At 26.9% G+C, this 19,126-nt stretch overlaps 1 protein-coding gene across 2 annotated transcripts in view; it reads right to left on the bottom strand.

The window, feature by feature from the left end:
* Positions 1-19,126, bottom strand: part of LOC132926494 (tyrosine-protein kinase receptor-like) — a 360,502-nt gene that overhangs the window by 4,314 nt on the left and 337,062 nt on the right. The window contains exons 16-24 of one of the 2 annotated variants that reach the window (XM_060990859.1): positions 11,927-12,136; positions 8,930-9,181; positions 2,933-3,025; positions 2,679-2,871; positions 2,100-2,196; positions 1,695-1,979; positions 1,167-1,366; positions 984-1,085; positions 180-405 (exon numbers count right to left, since the gene is read on the bottom strand). In XM_060990859.1, the coding sequence (XP_060846842.1) occupies positions 180-405; positions 984-1,085; positions 1,167-1,366; positions 1,695-1,979; positions 2,100-2,196; positions 2,679-2,871; positions 2,933-3,025; positions 8,930-9,181; positions 11,927-12,136 (1,658 nt within the window). The remainder of the gene's footprint in view (positions 1-179; positions 406-983; positions 1,086-1,166; positions 1,367-1,694; positions 1,980-2,099; positions 2,197-2,678; positions 2,872-2,932; positions 3,026-8,929; positions 9,182-11,926; positions 12,137-19,126) is intronic. The other variant, XM_060990860.1, reaches the window with a different exon arrangement.

The raw sequence follows: 19,126 nt of genomic DNA, 5'->3' as shown, positions 1-19,126 counted from the left end.
GACGAGTGACATTTTATTCCACACTATTATCATATAAAGTATCTCAGGATTATATTATTATAATTAATGAAATATTTTACTAAAATAACCACTGGTCGTAAAAATAATTATTGCAATACTCTGTATAGACTTTAGATTGCACAATTCGTACGACACACAATCATGTAAACACAACTTACTTGTAGAAAGAGACGAAGTTTATTGCGTATATACTCAAATGAAGGCCTGTCTGGACCGTTGGTTTTCCAGCAGCTGCCCATAAGATTATATACTGGTTCTGGGCAAATTGCCGGTCTAGATAAACGCCCACCTCTCATAACGTAATTCATTGTCTCTTTATTTGTCATGCCCGTGTATGGCATAGATCCAAATGTCATGATTTCCCAAAATGTAATTCCATAAGACCTAAAAAAAATATATTATATAATATATTGTACATAATAAAGTACTAGTAAAATACACAAAACCAGTAACTCTAATTATCTAGTTCTAATAAAATATATTTACATTTTTATTACGAGTTATTGGGTATGGTGTAAAAATGTTTAACGACTTGCATATTGTCATCACACAAAATTTGAATATTTTTAATACAGATGTATTATTATCAATATTATTATTAATATTTTTTCATCTACTCATAATATTATGTATTACATAAATCCATTTCAATGAAGAACCATACGATACTATTTATTAATAACTAGCTTTATAATGAAATATTTATTTGATTCATTATATTATCTATATGTCAGATATGTATAGGCCTGTATTATATGTATTTTAAAAATTAATTAGAATTTAGAAACAAACATTTTGAAATTAGAACTTTTATATCGTAATAATGGTCACTAGGTATATAAGTGTATTATATTATTTAGTGGAATATTGTGGTTATTTTATTAAATTGAAATACATAAATTTTTAATTATTTATTTCGTGTTAATCTAATTATTATAATATTATTCGGCTATAGTTTTTACCAGACATCAGATTGTGAATTAAAAACGCCGTCTATCAACGACTCTGTTGGCATCCATTTAATAGGCAACATAGCATGACCTTCTTTTCTGTAGTACTCGTTTCTGAAATAAAAAAATAAAATAAAAAATGTCTAGATACACGATATTATTATAATAAATATTAGTCCATTATAGTTGACATACCTATATACATCCCTAGACATTCCGAAATCGGCAATTTTCGTTACTCTGTTACGTCCCGTCGTAGAAAGTAAACAATTTCTGGCAGCAATATCTCTGTGAATAAAATGAAGATTTTCCAAGTATACGCATCCTTTGGCAATGTCCAATGCCATTTTCAATAAATCTTTTAATTTTATAGGAATGATTTTGTGATTTTGTTGCTGAAAATGTCATTAAAAATGTTCTTTTAATTTATTTTAAAATGAAATAAATAGGACTAAAAATACAACTATAAAATAAATGATTTTATTTATATAGAATTTATGAGTCTAAAATTGTGTTATTTTTTTGTAACCTCGTAATCCTATGAATCATGTTTCATTACAATGTATACATTAATACTGTGTTTTATTTTTTTCAATAAACCGACATTAAGACGTACATTATGTTACTTTCTGTCTTATAGAATTTTATACTTTCTGTGATTCAATAATTTAATAGACATTATATAGTACTATATTATTATATTTTGTCGCTTATAATACGTACAACTGAAGGACGATTCTTGCGTAAAAATTCTTTCATGTCTCCGCCACTCAAAAGTTCAGTCACAATGAACCTATAGTTCTTTTCGAAAGTGATTCCGATGAATTTCACGATGTTTGGATGATTAAACTGGCTCATTATGATGGCTTCTGTCAAGAAGTCACGCATGCAAGATTGTTCAGCCTTTTTGATCCTCTGTCTTTTCTCTCTTTCGACTTCGGGATTAGGAGTGTTGTCGTCGTCAAATTTCACCTCCACATTGGCCATGTCTTTTTTTGGCTGGAGAGTCTGAAATAATACCAATCGAATTTTATACAGTGGTGAACGAGCTAAATGAAAGCATATTATGTATTCTAGTCAGACACACGCATTGGCAATGTCTGCATGCTTTTTGGCACATATACTAACATTACTAACCTTTATCGCAACACGCATTTCGTTCGTTTCGCCCGTTTTTTTATAATACCCTCGGTACACCACACCAAAAGCTCCTTCGCCAATAGATCTAGAAATCACACGTAACGTACATTATAAACTTTGTCGTTTAGCAATCAAAGTTAGGAGTTCCTTTCGGCAATAGCGGTTGGTGTCACGAAATCTCATTTACGACACCGGTTAAATTATTTTACGCCGAGTCAAAGTTACACGACCCTTATATAATAATATATTATTGTACTGTGACAACTACCATAATTAATCGATTAGACCGTTGTATTACTACTGAGGCCAAAACTAAAAACAAAAAATTAAGTCGATGCCTTCGTTCGTCGATTTTAACTTAAACAGTGAAATGAATACGACCATAATGATAATATTCACCAAAAACAATATTTTTTCACTTTTAAATTCAATGAAAACAATTAAATTTCAAATAATTACAAAGATAATTACATAAAGATCGGGTGATTTAAGTATTAATATTTATTTTATTTTATTAGCTTATAAAATATAATTTAATATTATTTTATTAACATAAATTGTATTTACTTTTGTATTCTCAGTTCGTCTCTTAATATTCTCGGAAGATCGTTTGTCGTCAAAGTTCTTCCATTGAAATCATAAGTAGGATTTATGTCTACATTTCCATTTCTGTTTCTAGATGTCAGATCGTAATTTAAAATGCCGTTGTGTAATATGTTGACATTTTCTTTGCGTTCTTTTCGTCTTCGATAACTCCTATCTAAAACCGTGAATGTAAAATATTAATAAAATGTGATTAAGCTCATTTAAATTGAACTTACACATCCAAATGCCTAAGATCAAACAAATGATTACGACTGTGAATACACTTCCAGTGATCAAAAATATAATTTTTGTCGTTTCTGTTGATTGATCTGTAAAACAATATTATTTTATATTATTTATCGAGTCAGAAAAATGCATAATTATAATGTAACATAATAAACGATTGTGTCGTTTAACAGTTTTTTTGATTCCAATAATACATATTGAATTATTATAATATTTTTGGGTGTCGAAAGATAAATATCGTACATTTTTTTGGGGGGATAATTAAAGATATTTTTATTTACACCATTAATTTCACCTCGATACCGCGCTTTAGTGTCAAGTGCTAATTATGTTGGTGTAAATTAATCTTAAATACATTCACAGAATGTAAACAGCATATTATAGTTAATAAACTACGCTTTTGATTTAGGGAAAATTAGTTTAACTAACAAAATTAAACTTGCGTAGGCACGGAAAAAGTTTCGGCATTATCGATTTTCTACCTCAAGCCTTCTTACCATTATAGTTATTTACGCGATTAATCAATAACTTATGAAAAACCAAATTTACGTTAATCACACGACATATATCACGAGGACCCACGTCCATAATCTGATGTATTTTTAATTTTTATTTACTATCTATACGCGCACAGTTTAATCGTTTTACATTTTATTACTAAACTTAAGCTCAACAACAACAACTAAAAGATAACATATGACGTGTTGCTATTATCATAACATCCTAACCAAACACAGTTGCACACGGTGGCTTATAAATTATTAAACATTTTTTTTTTTTTTTTTTATCAATCGGTTTTGCACCCAAATTAAACCTTGTAATTCTACAGTGAGTGTAAAAAGAAAAAACATATAACTATTCCAAATTGAAAAAATAACCTAAATTGTATATTATAACTCTCGAAATGATATTGAGTTACTGAGACTGAATTATCTGTAATACAAATAAGTTATGAGTTATAAATTAATATTATACGACCATTCGTTTGTATACATTTTACACCGATGAAAAACATGTTAACTATATGTTAACTGAAAAATAAACAATTATATGATTACAGTTATATAACCGATTAGTTAAGATAACATTATTGTAGGTTTTTATGAGTTTATAAAATCAACTTAACTATCCTATAATAAGTATAATAGCTTCTTATTTTTACACTCTGAACAACGAGTACACGCAGTATCTAACTATATAGGTATACAAAAATGACTTTTCGGAGAATTCTAAAGATTGAATATATATTAAGACATTTTTACGTAACACATTCGTTATAACGAATAAAAAATTGTATTAAAATATTAATATTTTTATTTAATTTCTCTACAAATTGGTATTTGTTAATATTGTTCATAACGTATGGGTTCATATTATTTTGACAGGCCTACATCATTAGTCATAACGATATGTCTGCTTTTTAATCGTCATCATTTACACGTGTATAACTTTAGTATACGTAAAATCTAATTGGCTTTTAGTTTTGAAGTGTGCCAATCATAATTTACGGTTATAACAAAATTTGAAAAATTTTGAATAACATTGAGACTCTAAAACATAATTTTAATGACATTTATAAGTGGAACGAATGTATTCATGCATCATGTCTGTAAATGTTCTTTCGTACGTATTAAAACAATAGGTACTAATTTGTTCATATCATACGTTTAATATTATTCTTTTCTTGTTAGGAATAAAAAGGAATTTTTCATTAAAATTGACTTGAAAATGTACATTTAATTATATATCAGTGCTTTTTTTCAGTATGTTAGAATTTGAATGTTATTAAAAAAATTAAATTTTCTATACAAATACATCAATCTTAAAAAATAATATCTAATGATCCTCAGAACTTCACACATCAAACATTACATTAATATATTATAGAACAAAATATGTAAAATATAATAAATCAAATAAAAAGGAGCACCAAATTAACATAACTGATCCTTGTCCAATATCATAGATTTACACGAAGAAACCCACACAAAAATAATAGTTAACCTTTTATCTACTTATTACTTATTAGTCATAATAATATGCCTCTAATTATTTATTTATATTTATATTTTTCTCATAGTTTATGATTATAAAACTATTAATATTAACTTAAAAATTAAATATTGCTAATTGAAAAAATACAATTTTCATTCAACATTTATTAATGTTTTCTTCGACTATTGTACCTTTAAATTAAATGACGTTGGAAATACGAGGACGAGTTTTTTCAGTACAATTTCGTTTCTGTCGTGCTCTTTTAATCTAATATTGTTGTTTTTAAATGATATCATTATTTAACCAGTCGTATACCTACTAACTGTCTACCCAGATTAACCCTAATAATAACTAATATTATAATGCTTTATTAATTTTTTACACGTTGTGAAAAGTAAATCTCCCAATGTATCTACCAGAAAAAAAAACACGAAATTTTAATGTGTTATTCGAAGTATGTTTAACACAATATACATTCTTTGAAATGTTTAGTTTTAACATTTATGATTCAAAATATATTATATTTAGTTAAGTTATGCAATAATATATGAAAGAAAATTATAGTGTTCAAGTACAATATAAACCTTCGAAAATTAATCCATAAAGCAGTGATAATATTATTAAAATTATAAACATATTTCTCTATTATATAAGCAATACATGTTGTATATTTTATATGAAAAAATTATATTATAATATTATGTTACATATTATATAGTATAATTATCATAAATAAATGAATAAATAACAATTATTATCAATTAAACACTTAAAAATACGTTATTTAAAAACCGTTTTTATCAATTTTATTTTGCATAATATTATGTGTTGTTTTTAAATATTTTAAAATTGCCGATATAAAATTTTAAGATACAAAAGGGGTGAGTTTTAACGGGATTGGTAAATTGGGTCCCGGAAAAATTTGGAGGAAATGTAGCATCAGGTGAGATTTATGTATCTAGAATATTATTATCGCAAAATAACTGTATTTGTTTGTCATTTGGTTGTATAGCCATTAAATATTTTATAAAATATTTGCCAACTTCTCAGGTATTGGAAATGGCAAAAAAAAATTTTTTTTTGGAAAATTGCTTTTTTCTGTGTTTAAACTTTTATGAGAGCCGAACGACTAGGTAGGTAAATAGGTTTATAGCTGGAACCCAACTTACCTATTATCTTTGTATACCCTAGATTCAACTAACAGCTTTCAAAGTGTACACAAATTATTACGGACTCAATTTACCTACACCCAATTTTATGTCTAAAGTCAAAGATGCTAAGAGAGTTGTCGTGGCTGATGTGGGGGGGAGGGGGTGATCTTGTTGTCCCAGGGCCTCGTTGAGCGAAAAGGCAGAAATATTTAATTTTATGCTATTATAGATTAGGTATGATGTGTAACATTTTTCATATTTGACCATTTAAAATAAATAATTACTATATTAGACTGATAGTACTACACATTTTACTTATCTTACTTTATAGTTTATATAATAATATATTTTAGTGACAAAAATAAAAAAAAAACTTTGAAATTAACTAGAAAATAAAATGATATGTAAAAAAGCTATATTTTCTTTTGCAATGAATAAATTCTAAAGATTTAAGAACAATGTATGGTGTATGGATTTAATATAATCGGTATATAAGCATTATTGTTATTAAATTTTTATTTTTTCTCACTTAAATCGTAATTATTATTGTTGCACAATTATTATCCTGTACACAAATAATATCTGTACCCATCTGTTGATAAAATACTAGTATCATACTAAAATAGTTTTAAAAGATCTCAACAAGAGGGCGCCACAATAATATATACCGATTAAATGTAACATAATTATTTTTATTTTTCAATATTACTTTCCCATTATATATTATAAATTATAATAATGAACAGTATTTATTTTTTTTTTATAAATTAAATTTGATTTAATACGAATTTATAATCAATTACTATAAAAATGATCATATCTAAGTAACATTAACATTTTATATTAGGTAATATTATATACAATTATATACAGTAATTTAACTAAATATTTAGAGTAATTTTGTTTAAACATTTTATTTTACTATAGATTTTTTATATTCATAATAATATAAGGAATAAAAAAAAATGTAATTTTAGTAACTAATAAATTATTTTTTAAATATTATTCAAAACAAAATTTGTTATTAGAAAAAAATCTAATTGATTCAATTTATGCAATATAAAATTCCATTGAAATTTGTTAATGTGAAAAATTCTAAAAAATTGTCATAATACTGTTCAACACAGGTTATAAACTTCTATAATCTTTCAAAGCTTGTAAACTAAAATTCTTTGTACTACTCAGTTATTCGTTTATTAACCAACATAATTTAAACATAAAACTGAATTGATTATTCAAACGTAAGTATTAGTTAATGAGTTTATGATTATTTATTTCGATTAAATATGAAACAATATTGAAAATTAAATAATATTGTGCTACTGAAGAATAGATGAAATATAATATTTATTCGAAAATGATACTTAAACTAATCCAAACATTTGAATAATTCATAAAAATTTTTATTAAACGTAAATTTCCAATTACTGTATTATTATTACTGCATAGTTCAAAATTAATAACAATATTATAGACATCAGTTGTTTTTATTTTAAAATACAATTTATAAAATGTATACTGTAATACGATTATGATATTATTATGCAATGAATTCACATTTTGAATGTGTATTTTTTACATGTCAAATACTTAACGCGCTGTATTAATATAAATTATATTAACATAATAATTAACACATAATTCATATGTGCGAGAATTGCATAATGATACCGTTTGTTTTATAAGGGTTATCACGCCAAGTAAAAAAAAAAAATGGCACCGTCATCTTATACGTTATTAATAATTATATAATAATATATAGTATCTAAGAAGATGTTATTTCCTGATAACGTGAGTTGTGGGTCGTTTCTTGTATCAGATCGATGGTCGTTATTTAAAATTATTTTCATACCAATTGAATCTCTATCGATGCTCAAACCTTTTATAATAATAGTAATGGTTATTTAATGTTTACAATTTATACTGCATAAAATACAGCGTATAAAAAATTAATGCTCATAGATTATGCAATTAATTGAAAAATGGACAAAAAAAAAAAATGTAATATTGTGATAAATAATGTAAATAACATTTTTTATAGGTACGTGAAAATACGTCTTGTACTTCCGATCGTATAATTTTTACACCTACTTATATAAAACAATAAATACGGGTGCATACAATCGTACGCAGTGCTTTTATATTTAAGTATCGTTGAAACAACAATAAAAAACCTGCAATTACGATTTCCATTACGGGTTGTAAAACAACATTAATATATTATTCCACTCTCTACTTCTCTACAATCAATCAAAACACCCTTACTCACCCGTTATGAATAATTAAGCATTTACGTTTGTTACGGATGAATATTTTCAATATTTTTTTTTAATTTTTCAATTATAATAATAATATACAGGAAAAATTATTATTCTATAGATATTTTTTTCTAGGACATACAGCGTATACACTTTAGAGATTTGGAATCTTTGATACTTTGATAATATTAAAATAATTAAAATACCTATTATTAAGAAATATACCCTGTGAAAACAGGAAAATAGTAAGTTAATGCTGGTAGTCTCAAAGATGCTGAAAAGTACCGCCGAGGGTATCTCGTATAATGTGTAGAATCTTATGCATTTAAAATACACCTAAAGAAATAAGTGTATTAGATCTTTATACTTTTGAATCCTCAGGACCGACGCTGCGGTTATCGGAAATACGCGATAACGTCGTATTAAAATATCGGTTTTGGGCCACGTGTTGAACAAATTATTTACGTTCAGGTTGTCGGATTTCCGTTAAAGCAATCGTACACTGCAGTAGTACTCGTGCGCAGGACACTGATACATTTACAACTCTACTGCAGTACATATAATGACATTATGATATACTCACATATGCACGCTTTTCCGTCGGGCCCAAGTTTGAAGTCGGCCGGGCAAATGCAGACGACTGAGCTGCGCAGCTGATTGGTGGCGGCGCACAGGTACGCGCACCCACAGCCCACGATGGCGGGTATGATGTACACGCTTCCGGACTTGTAGTTGCTGCCCGGGTACACGGCCCTGTATAACACGTGCTGGTTGTCCGGCAGATACGACCAGCCGCCCTCGCCGTTCGTCTGACTGTTGCTCCAAGCGCGGCCACCTGAATATCCGTCCGGTTTAAAATATCAATCGATAATGTCATAATAATATTATACAGCCGTCAAAGAAGTGCCGCCGATTGGTGCACAAAAATATAAATAATACATCACACCCGGACTCAGTAGCAATAGCAATATTATATAGTAATGTCACATCGGTAAGGTCCAAAACGGGTGGTATATCATAATAATAATGCAATCCTCAAGGTAGATACGGAAAAAAGACCTAACTTAACCTAATTTAACCTAACCTTACCTATAGCAAGTGTGGAAAAAAATGAAAACACGAATGACATTTTGATACAAGGAACCAAATGTATTGTTTTTTTTTTTTTTGTCAAAATCGTTATAAGGGTTTCTTCGGGTAGATCAGGCACAATTTTATCATTCCGTGGACTACTGAAGTCTATTAATATACTCATTGGTTATTAATAGGTTATTAAAATAACTTTTCTATTTGTATTAATTTTTAAAAAATATTAAAATACTTTGTAAAACTTATATCAATAGATTTATTTTATTATATAAATTATCTTACACACAATATACTATTCTAACTCATAATAATTATTCATTTGATTGTTGAATTTAATCACGAATATCTAGAGTAGACAAGCGTGACATTAATTCATATTTGTTGCATCTGTAGAGTTAATGATATTGTAAATTATTATTGAAGTAAAGAGAGCAAATTTTGTATACAGTGACAGTGACGTCAAACTTCAGAAATCTAAAAAATTACCATTTTCGGCAACTGTGTGAGTGCATATGAATAGTTAATGTTTCATAAAAAAAAATGAAAACCGTTTAGTTTTAATATTATTCGAGCAAAGTAGGTATTATATTATAGTCGACGAGGAAAAAGCAAGTAAATAAAATAAAATCATTAAAAAATAAAAAATAAAATAAAATAATGAACTAATCCGTTGTTATTGTGATTTAAATAATATTTATAGTTATTGATTTACTCCATATTATAGTAAAAATTAGCTATATATAACATTGTTAGGTTATAACTTATAAGTATATATTATATCTATGATATCCACTATCAAATGTAATTAAAAATACACATTATAATGACTAGCATTTTGCAATATAATTGTTATCAAAAGATTGTAGATAAAACGTCTTAAGGAATTAATATACAATAGTTTAAGAAATACAAAAGGTTTTTTGTTAGGTTTTTTTTTTTTTAATTAAAGTGCGTAGTAATTGAAACGAAACGAAAAATATTATATTTATTAGGTAAGGTTCGAATAAAAAAAAAGAATGCATTTTAATGCTTCTAAAACCTTGTTGTTTAAAACCATTTTTGGTGGAGACCATTGGGAGTATTCGCTGGGAGTTGGATTTTACCTACAATAAGCAAACCTTATGTTCTCGTCTCGTAATATCTGAGATCGACAATACCAACAGAAATAGAACATTAAGAATTCGTTTGGATTTGATCGTTATAATTTATAATAATATCATTGTACGTAAGATCTCTGCGATTTACACTTGTTTTAATATTCTTACATTATGTTAGGCGATTAATAATAATTATTACGGATACAACTTTCCCACGATAACGTACACTCGGCGCGTTTATTGGCGGCCGTAAATCAAGACTGATTAATTGATTCGTCGGTCGGTTGTTATAGTAACATTCCATTGCAACACACAACAACTGTATATTTTGTCGAAAATTGCATAAGATCATAATAAATTATTTGTAGAATTTCTGACAGAATTGATCCGAACGCAATAGAAATAACAAACATGTATATGTTATATGTATATCCCGATTTCGAAGACGCCCGTTGTCGCACATACATTTCCGATCTTATTTTATTGCGGTGGGGCTGATTTATTATTTCGCCGTTACTTCGAAACGTGTGGTTGCCGAGTTCGAGATGACCTCTTTTTTTTTTACATTTATTTATTATACTACTCGGCGCAAACTCGCATTCAATCTCTTCCCATGTAATAACATCATAGACTGCGGTGTTGGCCGGCCGGCCGTTGTTTATATATTGCCATTTCGCCAACAATTATGTTTTATGAGTTTCACGATACGTCCCGACTTTACGCATCGCCCGTACCAGTTGGAGGATTTTAGATGTACATAACATCGATTGTTATGTACGTAGTAAAATATACTATTATTATTATATCATATTGTTTATCAACTAAAATATCGTATTACCAGTGTTTGGCGTAAAAATAAAATTAGATTTATTTTATAATAAATCTGCTGCAGTGCGTGACCCAATCGAGAACATAATAATACTACGATATCCAACGTTAGGACAACGATATTATGATAATAATTTTAATATGTGTAATCGTTTTTATCGACGATACAAAGATATTATTATGTTTACGCTATTGTTATAGTATTATAGCTGTATCGACGGACATAATTATTATTGTCGTTTGCAGTGAGTGAACCGGAATGACATTATTTATGATTCTAGTTATGAATATCTATGACGTATCGCCACCGCACTAGCTGGCGATTCGCTATAATACCTATCTAATCACCTGGTCGAGAAGTCGGAGAACGCGCGTGTCATTTTTCAGCCGTAGAATATTAATTTCTGATCAAAATCATTATATCAACGCGGAAAAAATAAAAATCGTCCATTATAAAACGAATTAACCGTGCAATGGTACAGCGTCCGGCCATTTTGGTTTTTGTCGAGAATCGGTGCGTGTTTGTCTCCCCCCTCCCGAGTACATCAATGTCAATATTGACTTACCGGTGAAACCGCCACCTCCACCGCCGGCGACGCATCCGCCGCCGCCGCCGCCGAACCCGCCGAATCCTTTGGTGTTGCCTCGGCTCTTGTAGCACGCCAGGCCGCCAACGCCACCGCCGTCGCTTCCGAAACCGCCAGTGCCCAACAACGCCGAGCCCGTGGACTTTTTATCTTCCGTATAGTTTCCCGGAGCCCAACCGCCGCCGGCACCTGTTGAAGAAAAAGTAAATTACTCGAGAGCAAATAACGACGGGATTCAATACGCGTGACGACAAGTCATTGTAGGCACCTGCAGATGACAATTCGAGTGTAAAAAAAAAAATAATAACAGGTAAATCTGCAGCTTTAAGGGAGCATATTAAAAAAAAAACCCAACAATACATATTTTAATTAACTATAATATTATACTTGCTACGAATAAAAATAAAATATAATAATTGTATTTTTTCGATCAACCTTTGATGTTATGGAAAAAATTAATTCTTTTAAGTATTAATAATAATATTCCTTATTTCGCTATGTTTTTAAGTGTTTTATTTGTTTTCAATATATAAATCCATAACTTTGATTTCATGTTTTAATCATTTTGATGTATTTATTTTGAATATTAAAGAATTTCTTTCAAGTGTCAGAGGATTGAAATGGCTGGTTGGGAAACCTTATAAATTGTTTGGTGCATTCCTCTGTTTATTTGAACTTTAAATGTTTATAAATATTTGTTTATTACCGTGGGAGTGTTTTATACACTGACATCCCGATCCAAGTAATTATTATATATAATTCAGAGATTTTACATTATTATTAATTACACTATAAAAGTGTGCATTGTAAATTAAGCCATAATTACTATTTTTTTTTTTTTTAATTCAGTCCTACCTCATTATTTTTATACAACGATTAGCATAATATAAAAACTGTCGTTAATTATATTATTTTTACATTGTATACAAGCGTATTTCAGTTTTTTTTGTTTATATATAAACTTTATTTATACTTTTTTTCTCACTTTATTATAATATTTTATAGTTAGGTAGATTATTCAATATTGCTATGAAAACGTGACAATCAGAACTCTGTTTAAGTTGAAAATAAAAGCATTAAATATAAATTTCATTAACGTTTAATCCTATTTAATGTTTAGTTTATAGATATAAAATATAGCCCAAAGAAAAATGAATGATTGTATGCAAGTATCCTGCAAAATTTATTTACATTTATCAAACATTAAAATTCATACGTTTTGAGTTTTAATAATAAAATATAAGTGAAAAATCCTTATCGAGTCATACAAATTTCACAACAATATGAAAGGATTGAATACATAGTGTTAAGGCTGTTGAAAGCGAATCATTTTTAAGGGGTTGTATTTAGGCAATATTCGATATCCAACGTGAGTTATGTGTAATTGTGTGTGTTGTAACTGATCATTAGTGTGCGTGAGTTCCCCGAACGCTTTATGTAATTAAAGATAAACTACGACTAAAATTCTTGGAAATCAGTATCGTACATACTCGCAGTCACACGTCACTAAATTTTGCGATAAAAAAAGTTTTTACATAAAAATCCCAAAAAGAGGAAGAAAAATTCATCTAGTATCAAAAATCTGATTTAAATTATTTTATCTAGGTTATGTAGGAAATAGATTTATTGTATTGTTTAATTACTATATAGTAACAAATTAATTATATTTATGTATAATTTTTTTTCAAAATTCACCTTACCTACTTTAGTGTTACTAAAAATAAAAAAATCGAAAATCCATTTCCTACATAACCTAGAAAAGAGAATAAGGAATTCAAATATTTTTTTAAAATTAAAGTCGGACTTTTGGTACTTGGTGAATTTTTTCTTTCGCTTATTAGTCTAAACGCACGAAAAAATGACGAAAAAACGACTCGCTTTCAACAGCCTTAAGGCAATACATTACCTACATATATAGTCTACATTATAAAAATGCTCATTATAATAGTATTACATTTTATTATTTTAAAGTAGAAATTAATTCTTTCATACTACGGTAAATTACATATTTATATTGTTAGTCTCATAGGTGCAATTAGAGAGAGAGAGTATTGAAAATATCTGCTAATGTCCTTCAAATTGAAATTATGTAACTAATAGTAAAGATAGAAAACTAGAATTTTAATGTTTTATGCAATAATTTAGAAAATAAATCGAATAATAATGCTATTGAAAAAAAATAAACAACATTTTGTTTTCACGATACCGAGTATTTGATAAATGATATACATAGTATAAATACTAAAAGAATATTATACATTTTTTTATGTATATTTAAAATAAAAATATTTATCGTAATAATATTATCATAGTAAAATTGAATTTATTTTTATTTAGTTAAAAATTTAAATTTAAATATGATTTCTTATAAAAATAATATAATAAACATGAATATTTTTTTATCTGTGATCAACACTGCAAAATATATCCTATAATAAATATGCAGATAAAAATAAACGATAATATTACAAATTAATTTTCTAAAAAAATAATTTCATATTTTACTTGAACAGATAAATATAATATACATACCTACAAATAGAAACAATAATTTTTATTTCGGTGTTGATAAATATAGAGAGCGGTGAACGAAAGGTTTTCTTTTTGTCAATATTATTTTTACGTAAGTTTCTTTTGGAATCCTCAAAAAAAAAATAAGATAAAAAAAGAGCTATTTGTATCAATGGTTAGTTGATTTAAGGATAACAAATAATTACTTGTTTTATTGAAGTTTGAGATTCAGAATTTTCACTCGTTGACACTACAAAAAACGTATATATTTCACGAATTGATACAATCACGTCTGATAGTTTTATGTACGTAATAAATTTTAAAAACATTTCAAGTATAGTAATTTGATTGTAATTTGCATATAAAATTATATCGAAACCAAATCAAATAAAATCTAACCATTTTATAAAGTACACAGATCAAATTTAGATCGTTGCATACCAATACAATCAGTATAATCATATTATAATTACTTAATTTTATTCATAGTCCATTCAAAACAAAATTATTAAATTTTATAGTGCAAATACGAGTATGGAATATAGCAAAATATACAAGAAAAAACAAATTTAAAACTGTAATATTATATTATTATTTATGAGTGGCAATATATTGTGCATATCGTCAGCATATTCGACTGACTGTTTGATACACTCAAACTTAGATTGATAATTATAATCATGGCTCGGATATTATAGCATTTTCTAATTATTTTAGGATACAGATAAAAATAGCAGAGTGAACTATAAATTTTTTTATGCACCGGGGACTCCAAATATGGAATTTTATAATGCTAATTTTTACATATTTGAAGTATTTTAGGTTTTTAGTGCTATTTTTCAAGTTTTGGTGCAATTTTTTGATAATTTGCATAATATAACGTTTTATTTTGTATTTTCATAAATTTAGTTTATATTAAGTGGTATGAAAATAATAAAAATGTTGTCATTTATTTTAACTATTTTTTTTTTTTTTTGAATACATAATATGAAAAATACCCACATTTTCGTTCATATTAAAGTCTATTTTTAGTTATGAATAGAATGCATTTTTAATTTTGCTATTTTTCATGTTTTTAGGGCATATTATAATTTATAGCGCTTATATTTAATGATTTTTTAAGTCATATTATAGCACATATTTCATTTATTTTTAGTGCTATAAAATCGGAGCCCTGATTATAATATTATAATACCGTTCAAAATATTACACAACACTATCGATATCATCATTAGTTATGATCTGGATTGAAAGTCAGAGTTGATGAAATTATCATAAAATAGTGGTTAATAATATGATTGAGTTGTTGTACAATAGCTTATTCACAAATCAAGTCCATACAGTAATTAACGACAGAACCAATGACCTAATCCGAAATGCTTTTTAAGGTAGAACGTGAACGATAATAATATTGATCAAGGAATTGCAAGTTAAAATACAAATATACAATGTTATCAGTTCTAACCGTCTAGGGCGTTTAGGTACTGCGCATCACGATATTGAGAGTGCTTGGAAAATGGAATACAAACAATCCGTTCGTTTCATGTTGCCGAAATGTAATTACTATATTATAATTAAATGATTCGAGTAGATAAAACGATTATTGCAAATAAACATCACTATAACAAAACGAACAAAACAGTATAAACTTATCATATACGTAGGTATCACGCAAGCATTTTGGCCAAACATAGACGACACGCTAGTTCTATTTTTCAAATAGATGTTTACAGTATACAATAAATCGAAAAAACGAATATCCAAACATTTTCCAATAAATGGTCTGCGTCAAAAAACTCTAAAATCAATTAAATATCATAATATATCTAGTCGTTCAGACTTCAGAGAAAAATATTATAACACGTTTGATTTTTGTCGCGTTTTCAATCGAATAGATACTATGTTAATTTTTGGTTTCAGCGTAATCATTATACCTACTAACATCATATCAAACTTTTTTAATTCCGTTCTTAGTTAAATTAACTTAATTAAAATTTTTCAAAATTTAAAAATTTAGTAATCAACTGTAGAAAAACAACTTTTGTAGTATACCTATCTTTTGATTGCGCGCAAATGTAATTAGTTATCTTAAGTTTGTTCGAGATATTAATAGTTTTTATAGTTGTTACTAATTATTAATACGAGTAGGTGCTTGCAAAATATTCTACAGCCAAGGTAATTTTTAAGTGAGATTAGCATTTATCAATAAAATTAATTTAATCAATAATAGCAGTTGAAACGAGAATTAAATTTTTTAATTTGCAATAACTTACATAATACGAGTATATGTATATAATTATCACAAATCACAATAATAAAGCTTATAAAAAATTAAAGGGATACCAACAATATTTATTGCGTTAACGGTGTTTTTATAAACATGCAAATAACAATTATGATTAATGAAATAATGAACGTGGAAAAATTAAAAAAAAACAATTAAACATTAATTGAAGCATTTCAATAACAATATTATAAAATAAAAATAGAATTTACTATCAGTATACACTTCGTAAAGTGAGTAAAATGTTTTTTTTCCAAAATTTCATTCAACGCTATCAATAAAAATGTATAATATAATTTATTTTTGAACTGTTAACATAAGTACTCCAGCATGTGATGTCATTCAAAAATAAAATGTTTTGTTTTTATTTGAAATGCGATTTAGTGTATATTTTGTACATAAATCATTCTTGCACCAATATTTCTACTCGTAGAATAAATGTGTGTTATTAAATTTAAGAATACAATTTTCAAAATGTCACGTAAACTACCAAGTCCTTATCATCCAAAATATTTATCTGATTCGTGGTTAATCTGTATTAATAATTACATCATGAACTTATAGTCCTTTCATACGTATAACACCTTTTCATTATGACCTATATCAGAAATTATAATATTAACTAATATAATGATTATATGAATTTTTTTTTTTTAACGATTGAAAACATTGTTTATATACGTATTGTTAATATTCTTAGTTTTAATAAAATATAACTATTATAACTTGTATTTAAATTCTCAAGTATTTAAGTAATTGATAAATTCCATAATGAATTTTTAATAGTTTTTATCTTATAGCATAAAAGAAATCAACTAAACTAAAATAAATATTTAATAAAAAAAAACTGCTATAAAATGTGATATAATTAAAATACGATCAAATTTAATTTCATTTTACCATTATTCACAGTTTTTATGATCACATTCGTAGTGCGGAATTTTTTAATTTCGAAATACCTCTTATAGCTATTGCGATTTTAAAAATCGTATTTCAATGGTGTTCTATCTTTGGTTTTTGATTGGAATTTTAAGTTTACTTGTATAATATATTTATGACATTTTACCCAAATCGTAATACTTAATTTAAAATATTAAGTTTTCTGTATATCTATAATACATTTATAGTATATTATAATTTATAAATATAAAATATAAGTATAACTAAAGGAGTATTTACTGCAGAAATTAATTTCACTTTTATTTAATCGATAACTATAATAATATATTGATATTTGAAACATATTTTTATCACCAGTCACAATCTCTCCGCAAATAATTTTCCCGACACTGATTAATGAAAGGAAATAACAGCTCTAGAAATGATTTTTCTTATGTATAATAAAGTACGTTATAATCTAAGAAATATGGTTTTCGTCTTAATATATTTTAACTCTAATTATTTAACGAGATACAGGCGATTGAAAAATTGAAAATATGCATCTTTTTGTAGTGTCGAAGTCTCGGTATAAGTCTCTATAGTGGCGTATTATTTACGAATAAAAGTGTCTAGATTAATACAACGATTTCAATCGCTAAAGAGAATATTTTTTATTTGTTCACAATATGTAGTGTATTACTGGTGAGATTATAACTTTCTTTCATTTATTTTATGTTTTTCTATAGTATTTAAAACTATAAAAGAAGGTATATTTAGTAAAATTTAATTAGGCGCGGGCTATACAACGCGAAATCAATTCAATTAAATTTATATAATGCAGATGTACAATAATACGTACGATCATAAAAAAAGAAACTAATATACTATTGTAGTACCTAAGTTATTTAAATCCTTGTGTAACAATTCTTATACGTAATAACATAGGTAACTGTACTCTTATCGCCTCTGACGTCACGTGCATATTTTTATCGACTACTATAATTACTTCGTCGAATAAGCATTTCTTTAATTTACTTAAAATTTTCACTTGAACGTTTTTAATTATTTTGACCACAATAAAAAACCATTTAATTTAAAATTAAAAAAAAACCATATATTTATATTGTTTTGTCCCCTAATTCGAACCTCCTAATATAATAGTATTAACTTGGCCAAATAGTAAAAAAATAAAATATTAGGAGATACAGAGTATTAACAATTGTTATGTACTAAGTATAATTATAAATTAATCTTACTTGTATACATTTTTTTAATAGAAAAAAAAACAAATAGGTAACTCGCTATAATATTATATAATATATATTACGAGTATATCTCACTGTCTGTATCTGGTCATTGTAATTAATGTGTCAAACTTGAATTCAATGGTGAACGTCTATACAACAATAATACAATTATTTGGTGAAGTTTTTACGAATATTTTTTTTAGAATTATGATGTTTATAAAAAAAAACAAAATCGACTTTGTCGAATAATGGTGTTAC

The sequence above is a fragment of the Rhopalosiphum padi genome, chromosome 3, assembly GCF_020882245.1.
Source record: "Rhopalosiphum padi isolate XX-2018 chromosome 3, ASM2088224v1, whole genome shotgun sequence".
NCBI classification, from domain to species: Eukaryota; Metazoa; Arthropoda; class Insecta; order Hemiptera; family Aphididae; genus Rhopalosiphum; species Rhopalosiphum padi.
This window is presented reverse-complemented; position numbering and strand designations above follow the sequence as displayed.